General features: G+C 46.5%; 2 protein-coding genes across 3 annotated transcripts in view; one reads left to right on the top strand and one right to left on the bottom strand.

Annotated features, from left to right (window-relative positions):
• The window catches only part of LOC147717927 (uncharacterized), a 126056-nt gene that overhangs the window by 16572 nt on the left and 81733 nt on the right, over positions 1 to 27751 (top strand). The gene's annotated exons all lie outside the window — the stretch shown is intronic.
• LOC147717928 (uncharacterized) lies at positions 22148 to 26597 on the bottom strand. Its single transcript, XM_086920590.1, has 2 exons — positions 26306 to 26597; positions 22148 to 22761 (listed from the first exon to the last, which is right to left on the bottom strand). Exons 1-2 carry the CDS (start codon positions 26595 to 26597, stop codon positions 22148 to 22150), a joined length of 906 nt encoding a protein of 301 aa, XP_086776716.1.

Raw genomic sequence — 27751 nt, 5'->3', positions numbered from 1 at the left:
TCATTATTTTTAAATATATGTATTAATTGTTTAGAAATTAGTAATTTTTTTAAAGTAAATTTTACATTTTAGTATCCAAGCGGATTGTGGGTTTATAGGGAATAGTTTGGGAAGTAATTTAATTATAATTAATTAATGTTTTTATTTATTGTTAATCATTATTAATTTATTAGTTTATTAATTGGTAATTAATTATAATTACTTTTTAATGTATAATTATATGAATTGTAATTAAATTATTAATACTTAATATTGTTATTGTTAATTTATTGTTAATTACTTATTGATTGGTAATGACATTTTATTGATTATTAAATTATGTGATTTTTTTTATGTGGAGCGGGTTGTGGGCTTATGGGGAATAGGGTGGGAAGTAATTTAAATATAAATAATTAATTATTGTTATTGATAACTTATTTTTAATACTTTTTACATTGTTCATTTTTATTAATTGATTAAATTAATTGTGTTATTTTTGTATGTGTAGCGCATTGTTTGTTTATGGGGGAATAGGGTGGGAAGTAATTTAATGTTATGTAAGTAAATATTTATTTTATTGGTATTTCTTAATATTTTTTTGTTAATTATTAATAAATTTTTTATGTTAATTAAACCCCTACGCTATCCAACACTTTCCCTCCTGTTGCACTCACTGGAATGGGAATGGTAATTTTTACCCCTACGCTATCCAACACTTTCCCTCCTGTTGCACTCACTGGAATGGGAATGGTAATTTTTACCCCTACGCTATCCAACACTTTCCCTACTGTTGCACTCACTGGAGTGGGAATAGTAATTTTTACCTCTACGCTATCCAAGATTTACCTTACTGTTGCACTGTTTGGAGTTAGAATAGTAATTGTATTCCCTTCACTATGTAATATTATTATTTTAGGTAATGTAGTATATAATTAATTTTAAAAAGATTAAAAATGTATATATATTTTAATATTTGCAGAACGGACGGTATTTGCTAACCGTGGCTGCCCAGGGAAATGGAATAAGATCTGGGGGCTTGGAATTAGTTCAGGGGAAATATATGTGAAGCGCCGAGAGCTCTGGTGGATGAGAGCTCAGATGAAGATTTTTAGAAGGGAGGAGGCGTGGGAAGGACGACGTGCTGGAAGTTATTATGGTGTATTATATACTGTTTTAATAATGTACTGGGAATGCATAGTATTGATATTTTTGATGATATGTGATTGTTATCTGGAAGAAATGTACCTTTTTAATGCTAATTATAGTAAAAATTTTATTAAAAAGTATATGTATTTTTTAATTTGTTACATATATTTATTTAATTTGTATTTATATTATTGTTTTATGTAGATAGATGTATTTATAACTTATAAAAGAATGTATAAGTTATTAAAATGATTGTTTAAACACATTAATAAGTATGTATATTACATGAACATTTTTAATGTATATTTAAATATATATATATATTTATAATCTTTTCTGTTTAATTTGATTATTTGTATTTACTTTATTTTACATTATTTTTTAACTTACAAAACAATATTTTTGACAACGATATTTTTGACATCGATATTTTTGACATCGATATTTTTGTACTAACCATAATGTAGATAGGATGTCGATAATCTTGACTTCGATATTCTTGCTGCAATATTTCTGTAGGTCGATAGTCTGACCTTCGATATTTTGTCAGTGATTCTGTAGAGCAGAGTTAAAGAGGGAGAGTCAGAGAGGAGACTACCGTGGAGCTCTGTATTTATTTACTTTACAGCGTGTTTTGCAACCAACTGCACTTCATTCTGAGGAGCATTTACCTGGAGGTTGAACTTCATTGTCCTGAACTTGAGACCCTTGCTAGTCGGCTCTCTATGACTACTGTTGCTTTCGGAGGCCATTCTGATGTATGGAGCTGTGAGGTTCTTTGCGTGTGACGCATTACCCTATAACGTAAGGCAGCCATATTGGATTGAAATTTGAGACCACCAGGAAGTTTATCAGCCTTAAGAGCATTGAGGGCAATTCGTGGAGACTTATTTTTCCAAAGAAACTTGCTGAATATAGAATCAATTTTTTTAAAGTAAAAACTGGGGATATGAATCGGAATCTTAGATAAAAGCAGACCTACTGGTTGGTCATGTAAAGAACAGCGTGATCTTGCCGTAATGGTTACTTAAACTATGATGTAATAGGCTACTCTTTATACATCACACACATTAATGACAGGCATTCTTGTGCCAAACAAGAGAATCCTGGAAAGATGTTGTTTTCATTGCACTGGACTACCACTAGTTTGATATGGTTGGCAACATTAAACTTGTTTTCATTATCAGTAAGCTGGTTGACACTGACCAAGCAAAAGTCTTACAACAGGAACGAACGCCTGAAAATGAACCCTACAAAAATGAACCCTCTCCGGCATATATTAAATACCAGAAGCGCCCCTCAAATTATAGGAAAATATTGAAACCAAACAGGATGACAGGAAACACGAATTAGCCCATGGGGAGAACCAGGCAGAATGGCTTATCTAAGCAGTACTTACATGTGACATGTGTTATCTACTTTATATGAATCTGGGGGCAGATTTACAAGCCCCTTGCATCATTTTTGCGCCCCTGTTACGTCACTTTTTGCATTGTATATGGGCATCCCGCAGTACACAAGTAGCTACAAAGCAAAAGAGTGCTTTACAAAATAGAGTTGTTTGTACAGCAAGTGGAGGAGGTAGTACAAGCAGAACAATAAAATTCCCAGAAAGGAGAAAGTTCAGGGGGTTGTAGTATAGTAGTGAAGAGTAAAAGCAGCAAGAGAGAAGGCGGACACATGGAGAGGGAAGCTACCAGTCAGGCGCCCAGATTGTTAAATGGGTGGATAAGGAGATGTAGCTAAATTCAGTTCAAGAGGAGGTAAGAAAATGTCAAATGTTGCAAATCAAGACTCCAAATAAAACATCATTAGACAGGTAGGGGTGGTGACTGTTCCTGGACAAGTAGGGATGGTGACTGTTCCTGGACAAGTAGGGATAGTGACTGTTCCTGGACAAGCAGGGATTGACTGTTCCTGGACAAGTAGGGATGGTGACTGTTCCTGGATAAGTAGGGATGGTGGCTGTTCCTGGACAAGCAGGGATTGACTGTTCCTGGACAAGTATGGATGATGACTGTTCCTGGACAAGTAGGGAGGGTGACTGGTCCTGGACAAGTAGGGGTGGTAACTGTTCCTTGACACGCAGGGATTGACTTGTTGTGTAGAGTTTTAGGACCCGTATTGAAGTTTCCAGATTCATACCCTTATATAGGTACAATTCACATTGCCCTAATATAGGCATAGAAATCATACCCATATTTAGACATAGCTCATGCAGTCCAAATAAAGGCATGGCTACTTCCACCAGTTCCGAAAAGCCACAACGATTTCTTGGAAAATCGGCTTAAGCTGCTAGGGTACCTCCCCTTGCTTGACTATTTATTTAACCAAGAACTCATGGAGTTTTCAAAGAAATACCATTCCATTGGGCTTCTTTGAAGTTATGTCCGACTTTAAGTCAACTAGGTATCTTCAAGGTATAAATATGCCTTCACTTGCGATGGCAAACACGCGGTGGTTTGGAGCAGTTCGACTATCTACTTGCCCGACCTAGCTTGCTACAACAAGTGCCGAAGGAAGCCGACCCTCCAGCTGACGCACTGAGAGAGACGCTGTCTTTTCTCCTGCTGAGAAATACAGCTCCCGTGTTTCCAAGCTCCCCTTGCGGGGTGTTGTAAAATCGAGTCTGAGACAGAGAGCTACTAGACCTCCTTCAATCTAACACCAAGGTACGGAGCTGATTAGACCCAAAGAGAAATCTTGGATAGATTCTTGGCAAAAGAATACTAAACCTATGCTACACCATACTTACTTCTTCCCGCGTACTAGACTTAGGTTAGGTACATTGGGGTAGGCATATTTTAGAAGCACCAGTTGAGTACTTTTAGACTGTTATTTATGTGTGTTATTTTATATGGCTTGGAAACCATACCATGCTTTTACAGTATTATTTCATACTACTGTTTACGCTGTACGCATTATACTTTACAGCCTGCATAACAATTGTAGCGGTTCACTTCACTTGTATGAGAAAGAAGACTGTTCAATAAATCTTTTATTGAAAACGCCTGTCTCTCTATTTCTCTACAACTCTGTAGAAACAAAGCATGCACGATTGACTGAGTGAAATACTTATCTATTGTTTCCACGACCCTAGAGCTATGTTTTATTCTTGGGAAACAAAGTTGTCCTGTTTATGCGGTTGTCAGAAACAAATCCCTTCTTGTTTATTCGAGAAAGTTTCTAGTGAACTCTGAGCTAGCTGGCACTCACTATTAAGTTTAGCATATTAAAGAGAGACCTAAGTCCTACGTCATATCTATAGGATATACTATTCCAAAGTGCAGAGCCTATTGGGAATATAGGAACTACACTACATGGTGCCCAATGTTTGGTAAGGCACTAATTTAACGCTAGATACTAAAGTAACTCAGTTGTGCTTTTCACAGAGACTCCCTTTTCCCGTAAAATACTCCAATAGACGCCTAGAATGGGTAAAAGGATAAAATATCCGCCATAACTTAGTAGGACGAAAATCCTATGTATTAGTTTTTGGTTTGTTCAACATTGAAGGATACAGTGTTCCAAAATATTGTGCACCTTATCTTTGTTTCCTTGAAACTTGTTCTGCAAAAACTTTCAGACAAACAAAATGACTGAAAACAAGAAAAGTGGAGGTGCAGCAGCCGCCAGACCAGGCTTTGACATTACAGGTTTTAATGAAGACGACGCAGATGCTATAATCATCCCGGAAAATCTAAGGAAAACCATCACTATAAAGCTTATAACAAACGGCCTATCATCCTGAGGTGGTAGGGTAATTTTTGTCCTAGAGGCACATGAATGTCGGCAGACAGAGGTATTCTATTAATGGATTATCTTCCCACAAGCAGATCCAGAGGAGCCTCCAGGGGAATACACTCCTTTCGAGGATTTTGAAATTCCATTAACATACCAAGAGCATACCAAGAGCATGCACTCTGGTTTAAAGGTGCCCTACAACATCAAAATCACATTACCAGGCTCAGTCCACTAGGTAGACCAGGAGCAACATGACCGGTGTTAGCCAGCTATACACCACATCCTGACATCGAAAGAATGTCAGATGTAGAACTTTAAGTTCAACTAAAACAATTAATCAAAATCCATAGACAATTGGTGCAATATGTCATGCGGACTCTAACAGTTCAACCTCCTATAAGGATTCTGCAACACACCCCTCACCAGGGGAACACAAATAAAATTACACCACAGACTATTGCCCCCAAAAAGGGAACAAATTCCATTCTGGATAGCTCACAAAATTAATCAAATAGAGGCAGTATTTCCCGATAGTACACCTTGTGAGAAACACAGGATTCTAACAATCTGTTTACCAATGGGGATCGCACCACACCTGGAGGACTGTGACACTTGGGGTACAGTCTTTGCTGCAATCTACACAAAAACACATGGTGTTCCGTCCATGGCGGTGATACCAGAGGTCCTGAAGCAAATTCAAAATGAATACAGGGCAGAACTTGCTTTGAATCTAGGTATGAAATTACTGAAAGATTTCAAACAGGTCTCCGCTATAGTATTAGCTAACATAAAAGGTGAAGCAGCATCGGTGGCTATCCGCCAAAAACTGAAAGAACTTGATGTAACTGAGCAACCATATGAACTAGTCAGAATAATTTTAAAATCCGATGAAGAACTAGGTAGAGACAGCTTAGGTGGTAAACCAGTGAAACCCCAACTGACTGAGTCCAGAAAAGGTCTTTATTAAAAACACTCTCACTACTCCTAAGAAGAAGTGGGAAAACACTAAACAGGCACTTCCTAAAGAGAAGCGTTCTCAGTCCAGAGGTAGGTCTCCTCAAAGGGAGTCCTCTGAAAAGAGGTATAACCTCAGGAACAGGGATAATTTGCATAAACCTGATAGATATCAAGATACTGATACACGTTCCTCTCGTACCTGTCAGGCTTCCTCGCAGAAATCCGAAAGAAGAAGACGGTCAGAACACAAAGTAGAACGCATGAAGTCCGAAGACGAGCAACATATTCAGAAAAGTAAGAAAACTCAATTCACCAAAAAGAAGGTAGCAGGTCTAAAGATCAGACATGCAGAGGATCTTGAGGACACAACTCAAGAGTGGGGAGTGGGCTTAGACAATGCTAGACAGCGTAGCAGAAGTCACCATAACTCGCAGGATCCTGAAGGATCATCTGGAGACAGTGGACTTGAATGAAAGCATCCAAGTTGAAACTGCCGATTCCAGGGTTAGTGTACCCCATAAGTTATATGAAGTAACACTCCGGATGGAGGGGGACTTAAAAAGAAAGATAAGAGCACTCTTTTGGGAGAAGCTCTCAAGGGGTTATGACATTCTTCTAGCTGAACAAGACTGGCCACCTGAATTTGTCAGGGAGTGCCCACATGGCAAAGAGATCACTATGCCAGCCTTCTCAAATCCTATTCCAATTCATAAAAAAATACACTTATGCCAGAAAATGGGCTGTAGCCCAGGCTCCTGCATTATATAAAAATCATGTAGGATGGGATGAGAAATCTCCTCTCCATAAAATTCAATTAAAAACTCAACCAACTATGCAAAGACAATACCCAGTTAATCAAGAAGCTAAAAAACAAGTCTAGGAGATATTATATCAACTTGAATACCATGTGGTGATGGATGGATGCACTTCGTCCATGAACCATCCTTTGTTTCCTGTCTCCAGCCCAGACAATATATATCGTCTAGTCTTGGACTACAGGCACTTAAACTCTTGTTGCAAGACATTTGCAGTGCAAAATGCACACAGTGCAGCACTGGTGAATAACATAGTGTGCAAAAAATACAAAACCACGTTATATATTTCTAACGGTTTCTCCTGTCAAAACATCGCACCTCAAAGCAGGTATTTGACCACTTTCTCAACTATGGAAGTACAGCGTCACTTTTGCCGTCTCCGCCAAGGATTCAAGAATAGTCCAGGGTTATTTTCAGCCAGAGTAACAGAGTTACTACAAAAGTATGATGATGAGGCAGTATCTTATGTTGAAGACCTCTATCTTACAGATGACAACTTGGATAGGCACTTGAAAAGAGTGAACACATTATACTTGGGTTCGCCTCTGAAGGGTATAAATAAATTTTCAAGAAATCCAGAATTGCCCACCTAAATGTCCTTTTTCTAGGATAGGCAAAAGCCTAGCAGCAAACTTTCTAGAGAAATGTGCGCTGCTCCAACCTCCAAAAACGGTGAAAAACCTAGTCAATTCTAGGGTTCCTAAATTTTGGAAGAACTTGCATTCTAAATTACGCAGAAAGGGTTAAACCTCTGTACGAATTAATCAAACCTGATTTCAAACAAATTAATTGGACTCAAAAACACACAGAAATTTTGCGTTTAGTACAAACAGACATGTTGGCAACAACACATCTGAGGACACGCGTAAACGTACGCATCCTTGTAATTCAGATCATTCCAGGAAGATGCGGATTCACATACTTAACCTTCAATGAAGGAGAAAAAATACCGATAGCTTACAAATCACACTTGTACACACAAGCTGAAATGAAATTCACTTCTACATAAAAAATTTGGACTGCGGTTCAAACGAGAGAGTCCTCGCACAGGGTAAGAGCATTATTGTCGTTACACCTGTACCAGCTTTAGATACTGTGACGAAAGCGAGCATTCCGAATGCAAAAGCTTTACATCCAAGATGGATACAATGGGTTAATTCTCTTGCTGGAACAGACGTTGAATACGTTTTTAACCTTTACTTGAAAACACAAGAATTTCTACAATACGAACAAGAATGTCCTCTGCCTACTGAGATTCTGCCTCTAGAACATTACGGATGTGTAATTTATACGGACGGATCAGCACAGCCCGCAATTGGGGGTAAACAAGCTTATAGTGCTGCGTGCCCGATTGTTAAAGGTCGCTGGCGCGATGGTAAATTCCGACCTATGGTCACAAAAACGCAATCTCTCGGAGATTGTACAGCTCAGCGAGCTGACCTCGAAGCATTCAGGATAGCGCTTGATTGCGAATTCCCCACACTCATAGTGTGCTATTCTTATTACTGCGTCCAATCTTACAATGAATACTTGCAGAACTAGATTCAAAACAGTTTCAAAGATTCAAAAGGTGGCACAATCAAGCATAAGTTGCTTTGGGAACAAGTAGTTCTGTTACAGAAAGTACTACAAAAGACTCTCATGATCCATACACTGAGTCATCAGCGTGATGGCATTCACGTTGCAGGGAATTCAGTGGCTGATGAAGCCGCTAAGGAAGCTGTGCAAACGGCTTCCGTAGCTGCAGTCACTTGTTCGAAAACAAAAATAGACAGTGAAATCATGCAGGCTGTCACTGCTTCCAAAACAGATCACGGTAAAACTTTTCCAAAAGGCTATCCATTCAAATACTCATATATAACAGATGCAAATAATGTTGCTTTTGCTCGTAATTCCAAATCTGGAACATCGACTAATCTTAGCAGCACATGAAGGGCTTGCCTCTGCGCACTCAGGTGTTTCCACCACAGTATCGTTATTAAAACAGAGATACTGGGGGCCGCGCATGAGGAAACGGACCAGAAACTATGTTTTGGAATGCAAAATCTGCCAAAAGATGTACGTCTCGACAGTGAAACGTCCTACGTAGACGACCCTTCTTATTTCAGATAAACAATTAGCGTACGTTTACCTGGACCACTGTGGTCCCTTATAAAGTGATGGCAACCATAAATATATCCTGGTCGCAGTGGATTCAAGTTCAAGATTCATTTGGATGTGGCCTCAGCGCTCGACTGACGCCAGAACTGTTATAAAAGATTTGCGAGTCTTTATTGGCACACACGCAATCGGCATGCTACATTCTTACCAGGGTCCTGCCTTTAACTCAAAGGCTTACAAGGAGGCCTTGGCCAGCTTGGGCGTTGCATTGCGGTAGTCAAGTCTATTCCATCCTGAGGGAAATTCGGTAGTGGAAAGAAAAAGGGACATAAAGCAATCTATAACATCTAGGGTATTAGGCTTGGGTGAAGGGTGGATCAAATATCTAATAAGTGTCCAACGTAGCTTAAACAATCTGCCAAGAAGTTCTTTGGGTGGAATAACTCCATATGAAATGCTTTTTGGTACTAAAATGATTGTCGAAGACCTTGATCGGCATACTTCAGTGGTAGAACAAAAATCCCTTTGATATCAAAGACCGTTTGGCTGTTTTGCAGGACTTAAATGAAACAAGAAAAAGTCTGTGCAACACACTACAGAAGCCAACGACCACTGAAGAAAAACTACCCGTCACAGCAAGGCCTGCCTGGATTCCAAAGATTGGGGATCTGGTCAGAGAGAAGATCGTGGGCAGGAAGGAATTTGGGCCTTCTTACAGACAACCAGTACCTGTCCTAGCAATCCACGGAATAAGATCAGTGTTACTGCCGTCCCTTGCTGGAAGAAAGGAGAAGAGTCGTATACAGCGACTTGGTAAAACCACATCATGTGGCCAATCATTAGTAGTAGGCCAAGTGCACTCCAAAGATGTAGCAGACGACCAAATCTTGCTACAATCCAAGAGGTTCAAACTGAGAGACTCATCACCTTTGAAGAATCTGCACTGCGAAAAGGACAATGCAACAAAGCAATGGAACTTGTGCCACCTCTTGATACCAAATAACAGTTCGTCAAGAAACACCTGTCTACAATGATATAGCTTCTGGCTATACTAATATGACAACAGATCCAGTAACTCCAGTGATTCCTGATGCAATTCCTACAATTGACAGAACTGCCTCTGGCTATTTCATTAACTTTGATACGTTTTCCGAGGATCCCAGTGAACCTGAAACTACGCCAGCTAAACGAACATTTAAAGAAAAAATAACTGAACTCTTTCATCAACTTGAAAAAACTTATCTGGTTTCACCATGGGTTGAACTTTGGATTGTGCTAGGGGTACTCTTCCTCCTACTTTGGCTAATTCTTGTACTAACTTTGGGTACACTGATAAATGGAAGATACCGTAAAATGGACACAGCAAGTAAGAAGATCAACTTGCTCCTTAAGCCACACAAATCCTCTCATCGTGACCAAAGAGACTTGTCATCAGTGAACATCACAGCCGTTCCTATACCTGGTGGTATAGCCTGGGACAGAACTGATTATGACATTTTCGGTCCTGCAGAGCTGTTGAAGATTACACATCAATTCAAGGTTTCCTTGAGTGACTTTGTTTCACCCAGCACATTCTCTGATGATTGGGACTTTGAGTCTGTTAATAATATGATGGCAGACTTAGAAATGTCAGCAAAATTCACAAAACATGAATACCTAGAAGGTTCATCAGATTATGAACAAATGCATTGTTATAATCACTATGGTCATCCTTATTTGCACAAATCTGCAAACCCGAGAAATGTTTATACTTATAATCAATGGAAACATTGTCCAACGCCACCAAAGGGTAAATCGAAAACATTCTATGGAAAATTTCCGTACTTTTCAGGTTTTAATATTTCAAATCTAGAAACGTTTTACTTTAAAAATGTTAATAGAACAGGAATGAAAAGTATGTTGACTAATACTAAGCAAATTTATTCTGCGGCCTTTTATGCTTAATTGTCTACCTTAGGTTTTGACTTTTGTAAAGACCACATCGAGACAAAAACTGTCTGGGGCACAAAAGACTGGCAGGTTCAGGGACTGGAAGCTTTATTTAGAGCCTGCATCATACCAGAACAAATAATGTTTTTAAATGACACTGTTCAACAGACATCTTGTCTTGGCTTAGCTAAGATAAAAGATTTAAACAAACCGTCCATACCTAAATTCACACCTGATAGTAATGACACTACAGATGAGGAGGTAGACGTGAAATATATTTAACAACAAAACAGAACTGATCCTAATTGGGAGAAATGGTTAATCTGGCCCACAGCCACGAATAACTGTCAGGATAGATTCCTGAACAAGACTCAAGGGTTCAAATACACTAGGCCATATCCAAGATACGCCCAGAGACAACATCCAGGGATAGTAACAACATACAGTGTAGGAAAACTATGCCTTGAGTGGCTAGAAACGTCCACACTACCAAATATAAAACAACGAAGTATGGGCAAATTTTGCGGGTCTGCGGTCCGCAAATTCATGCAAAATTGCAAAAAAAATCTGCGAGTTCATGGAAAAATCCGTGAACTCGCAGAAATATTTATATACTCGTGAAAGTGAAGGATGCAGAACCCTCCATCAAGCATAACAGCAGATACTGCATCAACGGCAGCTACTGGGAGAATGCACACCTTCCCTGCGCCGGGGTCCCTTGAGTGAGCAGTCCATCATAGTGGGTCAGGGTGGGAAAACGGTGCATACCACTAGTGTGTGGGCGGGGCCAAAGAGCGGGGCTCCTATGCGCGTTCACATGCCTCTTGTCTATATAAAAGGTCAGAGACCGATCAGAGCAGCAGACTAGGAGAAAGAAGCTCCTGGTCACAGGAACTGCACAGGAATTGCACTCGTGAAAGTGAAGGATGCAGAGGCCTCCATCAACCATCACAGCAGATACTGCATCGATGGCAGATACTGGGAGAAAGCACACCTGCTCAGCGCCGGGGTCCCTTGAGTGAGCTGTCAATCATAGTGGGTCAGGGCGGGAAAACGGTGCACACCGCTAGTGTGTGCGGCGGGGCCAAAGAGGTTCACATGCCTCTTGTGTGTATAAAAGGTCAGAGAAGTGTGGCTCAATGGTTAGAGCGGCAGACCCTGATGCAGAGGTCTAGCCCGGGACCAGGGTTCAATTCCCCGCCTCGGCGGGTCTTGGGCTCAAAAGTATTCCACGGACCTGATAATTCTCACCTCGGTGCCTATTCTAATCATAGTCTCACTCTGCAACTCTGGGCAATAGCTTGCTTAATCTCCACAACGGCCCCCACAACGCTAAGGATGCCTGGCCTTCACCCTCGGGGTGCCCAGGAGTGGACGCCTCACAGGGAAAGCCAGGACGGGTTCCACAGCGGTATTCTTACAAGCGCCTTGAGACCCTTGCGGGTGAATAGTGCGCTATACAAGTATCAATTTACATTACATTACATTACAGAGAACGATCAGAGCAGCAGACGAGGAGAAAGAAGCTCCTGGGCACAGGAACTGCACGGGGATTGCACTTGTGAAAGTGAAGGACGCAGAGGCCTCTATAAAGCATCACAGTAGATACAGCATCGACGGCTGATTCTGGGAGAAAGCACACCTGCCCAGCGCTGGGGTCCCTTGAGTGAGCTGTCCATCATAGTGGGTCCGGGCGGGAAAACGGTGCACACCGCTAGTGTGTGCGGCGGGGCCTAAGGGAGGGGCTTCTATGCGAGTTCACATGCCTCTTGTGTGTATAAAAGGTCATAGAGCGATCAGAGCAGCAGGCGAGGAGAAAGAAGCTCCTGGTCACAGGAACTGCACGGGGATCGCACTCGTGAAAGTGAAGTATGCAGAGGCCTCCATCAAGCATCACCGCAGATGCTGCATCGACGGCAGATTCTGGGAGAGAGCACACCTGCCCAGCCTTGACAAAGCTCACGATTGTTTTTGGGCTGATGAATGCGTTACTGAATTTGAGCTTCTACTCTGGCACCTGCTTTATTTATATCTGTAAGTGTTTCCTGTTGAGGTTTAATTTTTGTGACAGGAGCGTCATGCTAGAATGAACCCTGCCCTTCATATTTATCCAAGAAGACGCCACTGGTTTGTGCTATACCTCTACTCAACTGCCAAACTTGCAGAGGTTCTAAAAAAAATCCGCCCGCGAGCGGATTTGCGAATTTTTCAGCTATTTCGTGAGATTTGCGGATTGCGAAATTGCCAAAAATCCACAAAATCCGCGAGCGGAACGGATTTTGCACCCATACTTAAAACCAACACTTAACTTTACTTAAAGATGGCGTTGATTTGAGAGACGTCTTACTACGGCCTCTTAAACCACGTCATAAACGTTTCATTTACACCGGTATATAATCTGCTTATAATGGAGCATGGAAAATCACACAAATGGAAACTGCAGAACATATACGAGAAATTGATCGTATTAATTTAGAGAAATCTCTCGCTGTAGTGGAGAATGGGTTAACAACTCTGTCCTCCAGAATTTATTCTTTGGACAGCATTGTATCCTCTGCCATAGACATAATGGAACATGACTTGCTCATGCTACAACATGGACAGTCTCAATTGCGTTCTATAATGCTGCTAGGCTGGACCTTACAAAATCTTCGTTCAGGCTATGTGCCTTGGCTTCTAATCAACACCACGTCATTGTTTTCTGGGTTTAACCTTACAGATAAACAAATCTCTTTGGCGCAGAGGGGAGCAGATTATACAGTACTAAGCATAGAAAAACTGGAAAGATTACCATTAACTGTTTCTGAGAAACCAGCGATAAAATGGATAATACATGGCACCATTACTTTGCCAGTGACGATTTTCCAGTTTTCAGCATTGCTTAAAACACATACCAGCAGGCCTGTTTGAAAGGTTGGGTAAAGAATACATCAAGTCAAACTGGGATTTACCATATACACACAGATGTTGTAGTGGGGTAAAGGAAGTATTTCTTAGTGGTACAAATTGCAAAAGCACACTAAGCGGTACACTTTTATGTCAGGGTATTAATTTACATGGAGCCTGCAACGGTTCTTCGACCAACTTATCTTGCCACCTGCAGGGTTCCCCAGCAGCAGTGATAGATCCAGTTTTTAGGCAGCTCTCCAATATGAGCTAAATAATGTTGAATGATCACAGCTGTTGTGGAATGATGCCAGGAATAGCCTATCTCGTAACTGCGTCAGCCAGGGTCACTTGCTGTATGCAAGTATTGTTTCCTAAAAGCAAGACAGACTGGGAGTCGCCACTATGGCCTTCACTGAACATCTCTTCTATACGAATTGATACTTTAAGCAGAATGAAAGCCATTCTTTTACAAAAACTGTGCCACTGACCTCGTCCAAAGAGACGTATGATCTGCAAGTTGCAAGGACTTCTGCAGAGATACATGCCATATTATCAACAAACTGCCCTATACAATTCATAGAAATGTTAGGTCGTATCTTAAACATGTCTGATACCAGTGGTATTGTACATGTATTTAAGACAATTTTTTCGGGACTGTTAACACCTTTTGAAGCAGTCCTCGGCATATTTCCGAACTTTGTGCACTCAGTGTTTTTGCGGAATGCCTCTCGTTTTGGGACTCGCAGCAGGAATACTATTTTTGCTCCTTTTGCTCTGATATGGCAAGCCAAATCACCGACACCCAGTTTACAGTGGAGAACACTCTACTAGCAATGAGGTATCGTGAGCGCATCATCCAAATCTTGGGACTATCTCGACTAAGAGAGCTGAATGCCACATGGCTCCTATCATTCAGACCGATATGGCAAGATTGCATCTTACCTGTTCTGCGCTGCCTGCTATGTGAAGAAGAATGTGTGTTAGACATCTGTCTTACACTTCCATCAGTCATGCCAACGGATGTTGATACTTTGCTTGGACCAGTAACAGCTCATGCACTGTGTTGTCCCCAGCGGCTACCAATCCTGATGACGGCTTTCGTTGAGCTCTCACAAACGCAAGTTAGTGCAGGTGAGATATGGGAGGCAACAGGCTCACAGGTACCATCTACGGAAAGCACTGCTAATGCGACTGACGCTGACGGCAATGCTTCTCATCTGTGTACTATTGACCTGCTAAGCGAGGTAATCCAGCTCTCACCTACTATGATAGACAAATTCTTCGCTGATTTAGAAGATGTAATGTTTTCCCCTAACCATGAAAACTGACTTGTAAAAATTGGCACACAGTGTTCTGAGAGACTCTGAATTCGACCTTCATTTTTTAAAACAAAAACCTCTAACTTTGGAGCTCTATTTTTCTACAATTTGACTTTTTTCCAAATATTTGAACTTTTTTTGGCACAAAGTAATCTGCTTTAAGTAGAACTATTCATAGAGAACAAGACTTCTGTGAGAAAGCTTCCACGAGACAATATTTGACCTTGTCCACATTCAAAGGGTTTTAATATATCTGCCATGAAATGGTCTCGACTTTTTCTTCTGTATTTAAGAGCCATTTCATAATTTTGTGACTCATTCGGATAGCATTTACAATGTCATACTATATGCTTTGAATGACACATTGCTTTAAAAATGTGTGCAGCACAAATACTCATTTCTGTGTAACAGCCATTTCGAATGCATTTTATGTATTTTGGGTGGGATTGTAAACACATGCTTTAGATAAGTCTTTACTTAGAATATAGTAATATCGAACATAATAAAGTGGAGTGGGTGGTGTGTAGCGTTTTAGGACCCGTATTGAAGTTTCCCGGTATATACCCGTATATAGGTACAATGCACATTGCCCTAATATAGGCATATAAATCATACCCATATTTAGACATAGCCCATGCAGTCCAGATACAGGCATGGCTACTCCCACCAGTTCCGAAAAGGCCACAATGATTTCTTGGAAAATCGGCTTAAGCTGCTAGGGTACCTCCCCTTGCTTGACTATTGATTTGTCCAAGAACTCATGGAGTTTTGAAAGAAATACCATTCCCTTGGGCTTCTTTGATGACGTTATTATGTCCGACTTTACGTCAAACTAGGCACCTTTAAGGTATAAATATGCCTTCACTTGCTATGGGAAACAGACGGTGGTTTGGAGCAGTTCGACTGTCTATTTGCCCGACGCAGCTCGCTACTCCAAGTGCCGAAGGAAGCCGACCCTCCAGCTGACGCACTGAGAGGGATGCTGTCTTTTCTCCTGCCGAGAAATACAGCTCCAGTGTTTTCAAGCTCCCCTTGCGGGTGTTGAGAAATCAAGTCCGAGGCAGAGAGATACCAGACCTCCTTCATTCTAAAACCAAGGTACGGAGCTGATTAGACCCTAAGAAAAATCTTGGATAGATTCTTGGCAAAAGAATACTAAACCTATGCTACACCACACTTACTTCTTCCCGCGTACTAGACTTAGGTTAGGTACATTGGGGTAGGCGTATTTTAGAAGCACCAGTTGAGTACTTTTAGTCTTTGTTATTTATGTGTGTTATTTGATATGGCTTAGAAACCATACCATGCTTTTACAGTATTATTTCATACTACTGTTTACGCTGTACGCACTATACTTTACAGCCTGCATAACAATTATAGTGGTTCACTTCTCTTGCATGAGAAAGAAGACTGTTCAATAAATCTTTTATTGAAAATGCCCATCTCTCTATTTCTCTACAACTCTGTAGAAACGAAGCATGCACGATTGACTGAGTGAACTACTTATCTATTGTTTCCACGACTCTAGAGATACGTTTTATTCTTGGGAAACCAAGTTGTCATGTTTATGTGGTTGTAAGAAACTAATGCCTTCTTGTTTATTCGAGACAGTTTCTAGTGACCTCCTAGCTAGCTGGCACTCACTATTACGTTTAGTATATTACATAGAGACCTAGTAGACCTCAGTCCTACGTCATATCTATAGGATATACTATTCCAATGCACAGAGCCTATTGGGAATATAGGAACTACACTACAGACTGTTCCTGGACAAGTAGGGGTGGTGACTGTTCCTGGACAAGTAGGGATGGAGACTGATCCTGGACAAGTAGGGATGGAGACTGTTCCTGGACAAGTAGGGATGGAGACTGTTCCTGGACAAGCAGGGATGGTGACTGTTCCTGGACAAGCAGGGATGGTGACTGTTCCTGGGCAAGCAGGGATGGTGACTGTTCCTGGGCAAGCAGGGATGGTGACTGTTCCTGGACAAGTAGGGATGGTGACTGTTCCTGGACAAGCAGGGATGGTGACTGTTCCTGGGCAAGCAGGGATGGTGACTGTTCCTGGGCAAGCAGGGATGGTGACTGTTCCTGGACAAACACAGATGGTGACTGTTCCTGGGCAAGCAGGGATGGTGACTACTCCTGGACAAACAGGGATGGTGACTGCTCCTGGGCATCAGGGATGGTGACTGTTCCTGGGCAAGCAGGGATGGTGACTGTTCTTGGGCATGCAGGGATGGTGACTGTTCCTGGGCAAGCAGGGATGGTGACTATGGTGCCTGTTCCTGGACAAGCAGGGATGGTGACCGCTCCTGGACAAGCAGGGATGGTGACCGCTCCTGGACAAGCAGGGATGGTGACCGCTCCTGGACAAGCAGGGATGGTGACCGCTCCTGGACAAGCAGGGATAGTGACTGTTCCTGGACACGCAGGGATTAACTCTTCCTGGACAAGCAGGGATGGTGACTGTTCCTGGACAAGCAGGGATATTGAATGTTCCTGGAAAAGCAGAGATGGTGACTGCTCGTGAACAAGCAGGGATGGCGACTGCTCGTGGACAAGCAGGGATGGTGACTGCTCGTGGACAAGCAGGGATGGTGACTGCTCGTGGACAAGCAGGGATGGTGACTGCTCATGGACAAGCAGGGATGGTGACTGCTCGTGGACAAGCAGGGATGGTGACTGCTCGTGGACAAGCAGGGATGGTGACTGCTCGTGGACAAGCAGGGATGGTGACTGCTCGCGGACAAGCAGGGATGGTGACTGCTCGTGGACAAGTAGGGATGGTGACTGCTCGTGGACAAGCAGGGATGGTGACTGTTCCTGGGCAAGCAGGGATGGTGACTGTTCCTGGGCAAGCAGGGATGGTGACTGTTCCTGGGCAAGCAGGGATGGTGACTGTTCCTGGGCAAGCAGGGGTGGTGACTATGGTGCCTGTTCCTGGACAAGCAAGGATGGTGACCGCTCCTGGACAAGCAGGGATGGTGACCGCTCCTGGACAAGCAGGGATGGTGACCGCTCCTGGACAAGAAGGGATGGTGACCGCTCCTGGACAAGAAGGGATGGTGACCACTCCTGGACAAGCAGGGATGGTGACTGTTCCTGGACACGCAGGGATTAACTCTTCCTGGACAAGCAGGGATGGTGACTGTTCCTGGACAAGCAGGGATGGTGACTGCTCGTGGACAAGCAGGGATGGTGACTGCTCGTGGACAAGCAGGGATGGTGACTGCTCGTGGACAAGCAGGGATGGTGACTGCTCGTGGACAAGCAGGGATGGTGACTGCTCGTGGACAAGCAGGGATGGTGACTGCTCGTGGACAAGCAGGGATAGTGACTGCTCGTGGACAAGCAGGGATGGGGACTGCTCCTGGACAAGTAGGGATGGTGACTTTTCCTGGACAAGTAGGGATGATGATTGTTCCTGGGCAAGTAGGGATGGTGTCTGATCCTGGACAACCAGGGATGGTGATTGTTCTTGGGAAAGCAGGGATGGTGACTGTTCCTGGACATGCAGGGATGGTAACTATTCTTGGGCAAGTAGGGATGGTGACTGTTCCTGGGCAAGCAGGGATGGTGACTGTTCCTGGGAAAGCAGGGATGGTGACTGTTCCTGGGAAAGCAGGGATGGTGACTGTTCCTTGGAAAGCAGGGATGGTGACTGTTCCTGGACAAGGAGGGATGGTGACTGCTCCTGGTTGTTTAGTTGTGCTGAGGCCCTAAAGGTAGACGTCTGTTATGGTATGTTATGTGTTTCTGCCTGGAGGCCATGTGCCTGGCGCTTGGGTTCCGCGGTTTCTATTGGAGCAGGATGAAGGCTGATTTGCATATGGCTGGTCTCTCTCTGAAGTGACATCGAGTGATTGCCCAGAGAAAATACCCATGCCTGGAGTTTTGGAAACCTATCCCCAAGCGCCTCTTTTCGTTCCTCACTGAAAATGTGGCCTCCATCAAATGCTCTGTGAGTGAACATTCACTCCCTTAAGTTGACGGCATATGCTGAAGACATAGCTATTTTTTCGGAAAGACTAAAAGGAGGCTATAGAATATATAGACAGAGAGGCTAAACAAATTGGACGTTTCTCTGGATATATGCTGAATAGGAATAAAACCCAAGTTTTGCTTAATTATCAACCGGAGGACACAATTGAAGCGGTGTGCGCGAGGGTTACATATCTTGGGGTACAAATTTCTTCTAAAATCGAGCTTATAGATTCTTTGCATTATGTTTTTTTACTAACTAAAATTACTAAACAATTGAAGATGTGGCATAAACTTCCATTAAGCATCCTGGGAAGATGCAACGTTATTAAAATGAAGATACTTCTTAAGTTTCTTTATCTTTTTAGGTCTATTCCGTTACGCATTCCGAATGCCTTTTTAAGAAACTTGATGGAATTTTCAGTAGCTTTATTTGGGGGTATAAGAAGGCAAGACGGGTAATAGGAATGATGAAACTTCCATATAATCAAGGTGGCCTAGACTTTACTGACTTTAAACTTTATTTTTTGTCTGCTTTTGTTGGTCTTTTAAGGAGCCTTTTTATTCCGGAGCTAACTAACTTTTGGCATTGGCTGTCTCTTGGGGCAGAAAGTCAGATGTTTCTGTATCGAATTAATGACCCCAACTATTTTAAACGAGTGCGGTTTAAGACAATCTGGGACTGTGCATATATATATGGAAAGGCATTGAAACTAGATTTTCTTTATCTTCCATTCCTAGCAGACTCCCTTTGTGGGGTAATCCAATGCTGCCTGGAATTTTCCAAGCTAGCATGGCCCATCAGTGGGCCAGATATGGGGTGCATTCACTGGGTCAACTCTATGATTGCAACAGCATCCAGTCATTTGAGAATCTTCGGGCAACATTTGATATACCCCAACACTTGTTTTTTAAATACTTACAGGTTAGAGATCACTTAGTTAGAAGCTTGGAAATCCGAAGGGTGGCCGGGTCTGATATGTGGGATTGTATGTATTCTCAGAACCGGCAGGTTAGTAAGGAATACAGAATATTCTGCCAAAAAAGGACAGAAGGGTGCGAGAAACTGGTGCTTAACCCCTTCCATGCTGATGACGGCCGGGAGCCGGCATGGCATACAGTGCTCGTGTGCTGATGACGGCTCCCAGCTGTCATGACCACGCCCGCGATTGGAATGTGCCGCACAGGAGCGGAATTCCGGCCGCGGGCAAGGGGTTAAGTGGAGTGAGACGTTGGGGAAAACATTACTATTGAAAACATGAGGATAGTCCTAGATTCTATCGCCCGATCTGTACACTCGCTCAGTCTATGGCTTCAGCAATTTCGGACACTCTGCCTGCTTTATTATACACCCGAAAGGATTACCAGATGGTCCCAATGTGGGGCTATTTGGGGAGGGGCTCAGGGAGCGACACGTCAGAACTCTCCTAAATGTGGGCTACATGCTGCAGGTATTGTGCATATGTTTGTCTTCTGTCCCTCGCTGAAGATGTTTCGGGATAAGATAATAGGGGCAATTCGGAATAGATTAAGCAGGGACATTACGCTATCTGAAGAGATGCTTGGATATAAAGAGGATGGGGAGTGAAATGACCCTATACTGACAGTCATGCTGGTTGCTGCGCGCCTTGCGATAGCTACAGTCTGGATTTACCCCAAACCCCCCACGGGGATGGAATTGTGGCTAATTCTTAAAGAAACTGGCGAAAGGGAAAGGGCTGTGGCTAAAGCCAGGGGTTTCAAGCAATGCAGAAATATAGGTATGTTTAGGGGGCAGTGGAAGAGCTTTGAATAAACACATGCCTACAGTCGGCCAATAGTTATAATGGCTATTTCAATTTGCAGCTTTGAAAGTGGCTCAGTAGAAACTTTATTGCTACTGTTTTATGGCTTTGGTCTCTGTTCTTCCGCCTTATCTTTCTTTACTGCTGTGATCTAATGATGTTTTTTGTATAAATAGTTTGCTGGGCTGTATGCTTATTCCTCTTTTTGACAAGTGACCATTCATTCCAAGGGCGTGTGTGTTCCCATGAGCAACTTGGAAGCCTTTTGGGTAGCTTGACAAGACGTCCCGGTTTTCCCCGGATGGTCCCGGTTTTTGGACCTGTGTCCCGACACTTTGCTCCAAATTAAAGGAATGTCCTGCTTTTTGCGCAGCGCCCGGGTTAAACTGATAAATGTCCCGGTTTTTAAATAGTGTCCCGGTGCGCCTGCTTTACTTCTCTGAGCCTGAGACGGGTCTCTATCAGGCACTCCATCGCGCAATAACCACTCCACGCATCAGTTTGCGTAAAAGGCCATTTATTAGGACAGGCATGACAGCTTACAAAACATAACATTATCAACTTTAACAATCCCCCCAACATCCTGCCTTTCAACCGTCATCCACTCACATGCTCCACCATCCATTCCCAAATCACACCACAACCTCTTTGCATCCCATTCACTTCCCCTTTCCACTTTCCGAGTCCTCGGTCATTTCCATCCATCGCACTCCCGTCTACCACTCTCTCCCATCCTGCGCCTGTAACCCCCTCCCTGTAAGGGTGATTCTGCCCGTCATGGACTCCCCACCCCTCCAAGTTCCCGGAACGTCTCCCCCCTTGCCATCCTGTCCTAAACTGGCATGTTGCCCAACATGGCAACCATAACAACACCGCACCAAAAAACCTTTTTTCTTGTAGGGTGGGCGGGTGGCAAAATCCTAACTCTTCCCTGAGGCACCGGGGACAGGAAAAGGAAGTTGTTCCTCTCCTGTTCCCCCATAAGTAGCCTCCTACCTAACCCCTCCTACCCCTGACCTAAACCCCTTACCTAACTTCCGCCTGCCGTGTCCTCGCGCGAACACCCCGGGGGAAGACTAGTCTGCCGACCTGCATTCCCCCGGGGGCCGCATCGCGCAATAACCACTCCACGCATCAGTTTGCGTAAAAGGCCATTTATTAGGACAGGCATGACAGCTTACAAAACATAACATTATCAACTTTAACAATCCCCCCAACATCCTGCCTTTCAACCGTCATCCACTCGCATGCTCCACCATCCATTCCCAAATCACACCACAACCTCTTTGCATCCCATTCACTTCCCCTTTCCACTTTCCGACTCCTCGGTCATTTCCATCCATCGCACTCCCGTCTACCACTCTCTCCCATCCTGCGCCTGTAACCCCCTCCCTGTAAGGGTGATTCTGCCCGTCATGGACTCCCCACCCCTCCCAGTTCCCGCCACCCAGGGAACCCCCGGAGGGCGGTTACCTGCCCCACCAAGCGTGCACCTTTCGATCTCAGACTCGCCTACACCAAATTGACTCGTTCCACAGACAACTAATCAAGTCTCGCAGCTCCATGAGGTAAAATGCATTTCCCATGTGAGAAAGGTGCACGCCGTCGTCCCTGAAAAGAAGAGGTTGTTCCAGCTGGAGCCCGACATGAGCCAGCACTTTAATTCCCCGATCCGCGCAAAAGAGTCTCATAGCCCTATTCAGTTTCCTGCGGGCCCTTTCCACAGCCGCAGGCTTAAGTGCACCCCTCCAAATCCTTCTCGGAACAAACTCAGTCCATACAATGCAGGCGCCAGCCAGATTGTTCTTCATGACCTCCAAGTCCCTCTGCATCAAGTGCACTAGTGACACCCCCGATTGCTTCACTAAGTCATTTTCCCCCAGGTGGATGATGATCATATCCGGGCAGCCCAGCTGCAACACTTTCTTTGTCAGCCATGGTAACAGTTCACCCCATCTCATTCCACTCTTACCCCACCATTGCACTTCATGATGGCTGCTCCTCAGGCCCAGGCTACGACCGTACACCTGCCTGGCAGCATACTTCGAAGCCCAATGCACGAAAGAGTGCCCCATGACCCAAGTGACCGTCTTGGCCCCCGGTCCACGAACACAACCTACGAAGAAAAAGATATTAGTACCAAGGCATGACAAGAAACTACACCGAGCAGCGTCGCCGTCCAAGCGTTGCGCCCCCGCCCTCACTTGCGCACATAGCGCTCGCAGCACCGCGACCTCCAGCGGCCAATCCTTCTGATCTCCTCCCATGACCAACCCAAACCCGCCGCCGCCGTAGCCGCCCCAATCCAAAAGGAATGTATGCCAAACCGAGCCGGGTCCCTACCCAGGCTCCTCAAAGCCAACCGTAGCACTGCCAACAACTGACCCGACGTCAACCGCTTCCGCGACGCATGCACAAAGATCTCCCCCTCCGTCCGCTGCACCCTCTGCCCAAAGCTCAGCCACTCTCGCACCGGACACACCCCTGCGCACCCACTCACTGACAACCACACCCATCTACCCCGACCCACCTGGTCAGTCTTGGACCGCCCCAACCAAATGCCCAGACAGAGCCCGTCCACCCGCACATCAGCAAACAGCCTACCCGGCGCCCCCGTGCCCCCAGCAGCTCCGACACCCGAAACGCACCAAAAAACATCCAGATCATGCATAGGCGAAAAAGCGCCACCTCCCCCCCGTCGTAGCAACAAAAAACCAATTCCTGCAACACCAACTTCAACAAGTCAAACGTGACCGCCTCTCTGGGCAACTCCCCGCCCCCCAACTCAGCCCGCACCCTCCCCCAACCCTTCAACATTCGGCTCAGCAGATCCGAACTAGCCGGATCAAAACCCAAATACACCAAGCAGTAGAAAGACAAACCTGCCAATTTGCCAGCAATAGTCGTCTGCGACAGTCCCTTATCCATGCAATCCAACACAAAATGCACAACCCGCCTCTCGCACTCTTCCTTTGGCAAACACAGCTCCCGTGTCCCCAGGCCCACAAACTTCCCAAACTCACACCAAGCCAATCTGTACGCCCGCCTGGTAGACTCCGCCAGCGACCTTTCCACCAGACCCACCACTCTCACTCCCCCCATGCCCAGATACCCTCCGGCACCTTGGTCTTGCAAGCCTCCGCTCCCGGCGCCAGCTCCCTGAAGCGCAGCCACTGCGAACGAGATAACGCATCCGCAATTTAGTTATTTGCGCCAGACACATGTTGCGCGCGAAACAGCACATTGTAACGCAAACATAGCAGCATGAAACTCCGCAGCAAGCGCAGCACCCTCAGATCCCTCGCTTTCTGATTGTTGACCAAGTCCACCACCGTCATATTGTCCACGTGGAACAACACAGACCTGTTCTTGAACTCCGGGCCCCACACCAGCAACGCCACCAACAAGGGAAAGAACTCCAAGAATGCAATGCTCCTACCCTGACGCAACCAATGATCCGGCCACCTTTCCGCGCACCAGCGACCGTCCCAGAAAATTCCGAAACCAGCCGCCCCCGCAGCGTCCGAGTAAAGCTGAACATGCCACACCATCCTGTCCCATGCAAAATCCAAAGACACGCCATTGAAATCCTCGAGAAAGACCAGCCACACTCGCAGGTACATCCGGACCCCCAGCGTAATCCTGACCCTGTGATGTGGGAGGGCCACGCCCGACATGGCCATGCCGAGCCGCCTACAAAAAGTCCTCCCCGCCCTCACCACTCTGCAGGCAAAGTTTAACAAATCCAGCAAGCGTTGCACAGACCTCAACTCCAACTTCCGAACCGCAATCGCGCCCTTCAAAGCATCCTGCATCTCAGCCACCTTCGCCACCGGTAAGCGCGCCTGCCAGGCCACTGAATCCAATTCAATTCCGAGGAACGTCAGACAACAACTGGGCCCTTCCGTCTTCTCCGGCGCCAAAGGCACCCCAAAATCCCGAGCCAACAACTGAAACTGCTGCAGAGCCTGACCACAGTCGCCCGAACGTCCAGAGCCCACAAACAGAAAATCATCCAAATAGTGAGACACCAGCCGGTGCCCACTGCGGTCCACAAAGGCCCACTGCAAAAAGGAGCTAAAGGTCTCAAAGAGCGCGCAGGAAATCGCACAGCCCATGGGCAGCACCATGTCCTCAAAAATGGCCCCATCAAACTGCATACCCAAGAGAGGAAAATCCGCCAGATGAATGGGAAGAAGCCGAAAGGCCGACTTGATGTCACACTTAGCCATCTCCGCCCCCCTCCCACATGACCGTACCAACCCAATGGCATCGTCCACCGAAGCGTACAACACCCTCGAGTCCTCCTCGGCAATGAAATCATTCACCGACCCACCTTCCGGCCAGGACAAGTGATGGATCAACCGGTACTCCCCTTGCTCCTTCTTGGGCACAACCCCCAACGGTGACACAATGAGATCCGACAATGGCCACTCCGAGAACGGACCTGCAATCCTGCCCACCGAAACCTCTTTCTCCAATTTACGCGCCACTACCCCCGGCAACTCCTTAGCAGACCGCAAATTCTCAGCCCAACGCCTCTCCCTGGGCCCCTGATAGCCAATTCGAAAACCTTCCACAAACCCCCAGTACAAACGCAACGCTGCCTCCTTATCAGGGTACCGGGAGAGCCATGGACCCATGGCCCCCACCTTAACCGGAGTACGGGCCCTTTGGGCCAGGCTGCCCCCTACCCTTGGCAAATTTCCACTGCTCAGACGGCGTAGCCAAGGTGAGGCACTGCGTGACCGGGTGGCGTACCTCACACTTAGAACACTCATGCTTGAATTTACAAGAGGGGCGGTTGCAGAAACCCCTGTTAAACCCCCAGCAGGCCCCTGAAGCAACCGGCTTGTATTGCTGTCCCGCTGAGCCAGACCACACAGGCTGGCTCCCATGTCCACTTGGGGTACCCTGGTTACCCGCCCCAGATAGGGCTGGACGCGGCTGAAAGGACCGATGCGTGACCGGAAGACCGCTGGCCGTATGAGTAGACGCCGCCGCCTGCGCCGAGGACATCCACTGGATCCAAAGCTCCTGATCCACATCCCCCCATGGCTTATCAGGGTTAACACTCACCCTAGCCCTGAACTCCTCGTCATAACTCAACCAGGCGAAACCCCCAAAATGAAGCTGCGCCTTCCTTATCACGTACATATATTTGAACAAAGCGATAGCCCGATCCCCATGCTTCTCACAATAGATGCTCGCATAAATCAGAAAGGCAGACGTCCAATTCTCCATAGTAACCGGCACCCTCGGCCGCCTGGTCAATTCCCATTCCTCCTCCTTAGACCCCTCCTTCGCCTGAATCTCCCTGTGCAAAAGCTTGAACACATCCACATACTCGTGCCTCCAGATCCTTGCCTTAGTCTTTTCCGACAAATGAGACCCCAGGGGCATCCCCAGCCCCATGTACGGCAACTTCTTTCTCAGTTTCTCCACCCCACTCGCCCCCTCCTCCTTCCCTTCCAGGTCTTCCACATTGTCTGTCTGCGCGCTGGCCGTCGTGACCTGCTTGCCCCCAACCGCCTTCACAGGCTCCACACCCCCTTGGGCTCCAGCCCGCACCGACCCATCCCCCACCCCCACCGACCGGCAGGGCTTCTTACTTCCCCCGTTTCCCCCATCCAACCAGGCGTCCCACCAAGAGCTCTCACCTGACAAAGTTGCAGGAGCCTCCCGCTCCTGTCGCCGTGCGTCCGCCGGCCTCGACATCCCTCTGCTGGCCCGACTGGCGCCATCCCGTGCCTCTTGAGAAGCACCAACCTTGGTAGCTGCCCCTTTACCCTTGCACACACGTCCAGGCTCACGCAACTCACCCTCTTCCAACTCATCCTCATCATCCTCATAATCCAACCATTCATCCTGAACATCCAGCGGCACCACCTCAGTCACGACTCTCTTAGCACCCTTCCCTTTCACTCCAGGCGTAAATTCACACTCCAACATGGTCGGTGCCCGCTCCCTCGGTGGAGGGCAGGCCGCCGCGGACCCCCCTGCATCTTCGTCCCGGCGTTTGGAGGCCGTTTTGCGCCCCGCCGGCCCACCCCGGCCTCTGCCAGCTGACCCTGCTGGCCTGATTCCCCCCCCCCCGAGCCGTATGCGCTCGGGGAGGCCCCGGTGCCACCAGGTCTCTGATCCGTCAAGGCAGTCCCTGCATTCTCCACCCAGACCCACTGTCCTTGCGCCCCAGGGGCCCCCCTACCTCGGCCACCGGCCGACGACCTGCCTCGCCCTGGTGCCTGGGCCCCATCACCCATGGGCACCCCTCCCGCCTTCTCCTCCCTGGCGGCACATAGCCGCTGCCACTCCCTCTCATACTCTTCAATGACACGCCGCTGGTCCCTCGCCCTCTCCTCCTCAGTCATCTGGGCCCACCTGTCAAACATCGATGACTGGCCAGGCCCCCCTCGGCCCCCATTCCCGGGCAAGGGTGCCGCAGCACCACCCGCCCCCTGCCCTACCCCTCCCCGTTGCTGTGACTTGACGGGGCCTTTGCCCTTAGAACCCTGGGACTTCACCACCCCCTTCCGGCCCTTAGACAGGTCGACCGGCTGCTCAACAGCAGTGAAACTAGCCTCGCCCCCAGGTTCCTCCCCCGACAGCAAGAGGGCGAAATCATCCCCAGCCGCCACCTCCAACTCATCAGAGTCCCCCCCCCCACTGCCATCACTACTCTCCCCGTACCCCGCCAACTGGCTCAAGCTCCTGGACAGTCTGGCCTGAGACGCCAGCGGAGCCCTTTCCCTGCACGTGCTCCTCAGGACCCAGCTCGGGGCCCTCTGGCCCCCCACCCCCGCCCCCCCCCATCACCCTCCGAGACCGCCTCCCCCCCTGCCCCGACCTTAGCAGGGAGACTCAACCTCCTCCCTCCCTTCTTGGGGGGCTCCTGCACCTTCCTGGCCCTCCCCTTCCTGGGCCCCCCCTCCCTCGACCCAGCAGGCTCATCCTTACACGCAGCCACCACAGCTGCCACCCCTGCTGACGCAGACCTGGTCGGACGGGTCATGCCGACCCAAGCCTGGTCCAGGACACCGGGCTGGAGGAGATCTGCCCTCCCAGCCCGGCCAAGCTTAAGCAACGCAGCCCTCACCGCCTCAGCG

Source organism: Lissotriton vulgaris, chromosome 5 (assembly GCF_964263255.1).
Source record: "Lissotriton vulgaris chromosome 5, aLisVul1.2, whole genome shotgun sequence".
NCBI classification, from domain to species: Eukaryota; Metazoa; Chordata; class Amphibia; order Caudata; family Salamandridae; genus Lissotriton; species Lissotriton vulgaris.
The sequence above is the reverse complement of the archived record's forward strand: the minus strand, read 5'-3'. Positions and strand labels throughout refer to the sequence as shown.

Coding starts and splice junctions, on each gene's coding strand:
- LOC147717928 (XM_086920590.1), bottom strand. CDS start 26,597: ATGTTGGAGTGTGAATTTACGCCTGGAGTGAAAGGGAAGGGTGCTAAG. Junction 22,762..26,305: donor GGCTCCTGCAACTTTGTCAG/GTGAGAGCTCTT, acceptor TTTTCTTCGTAG/GTTGTGTTCGTGGACCGGGG.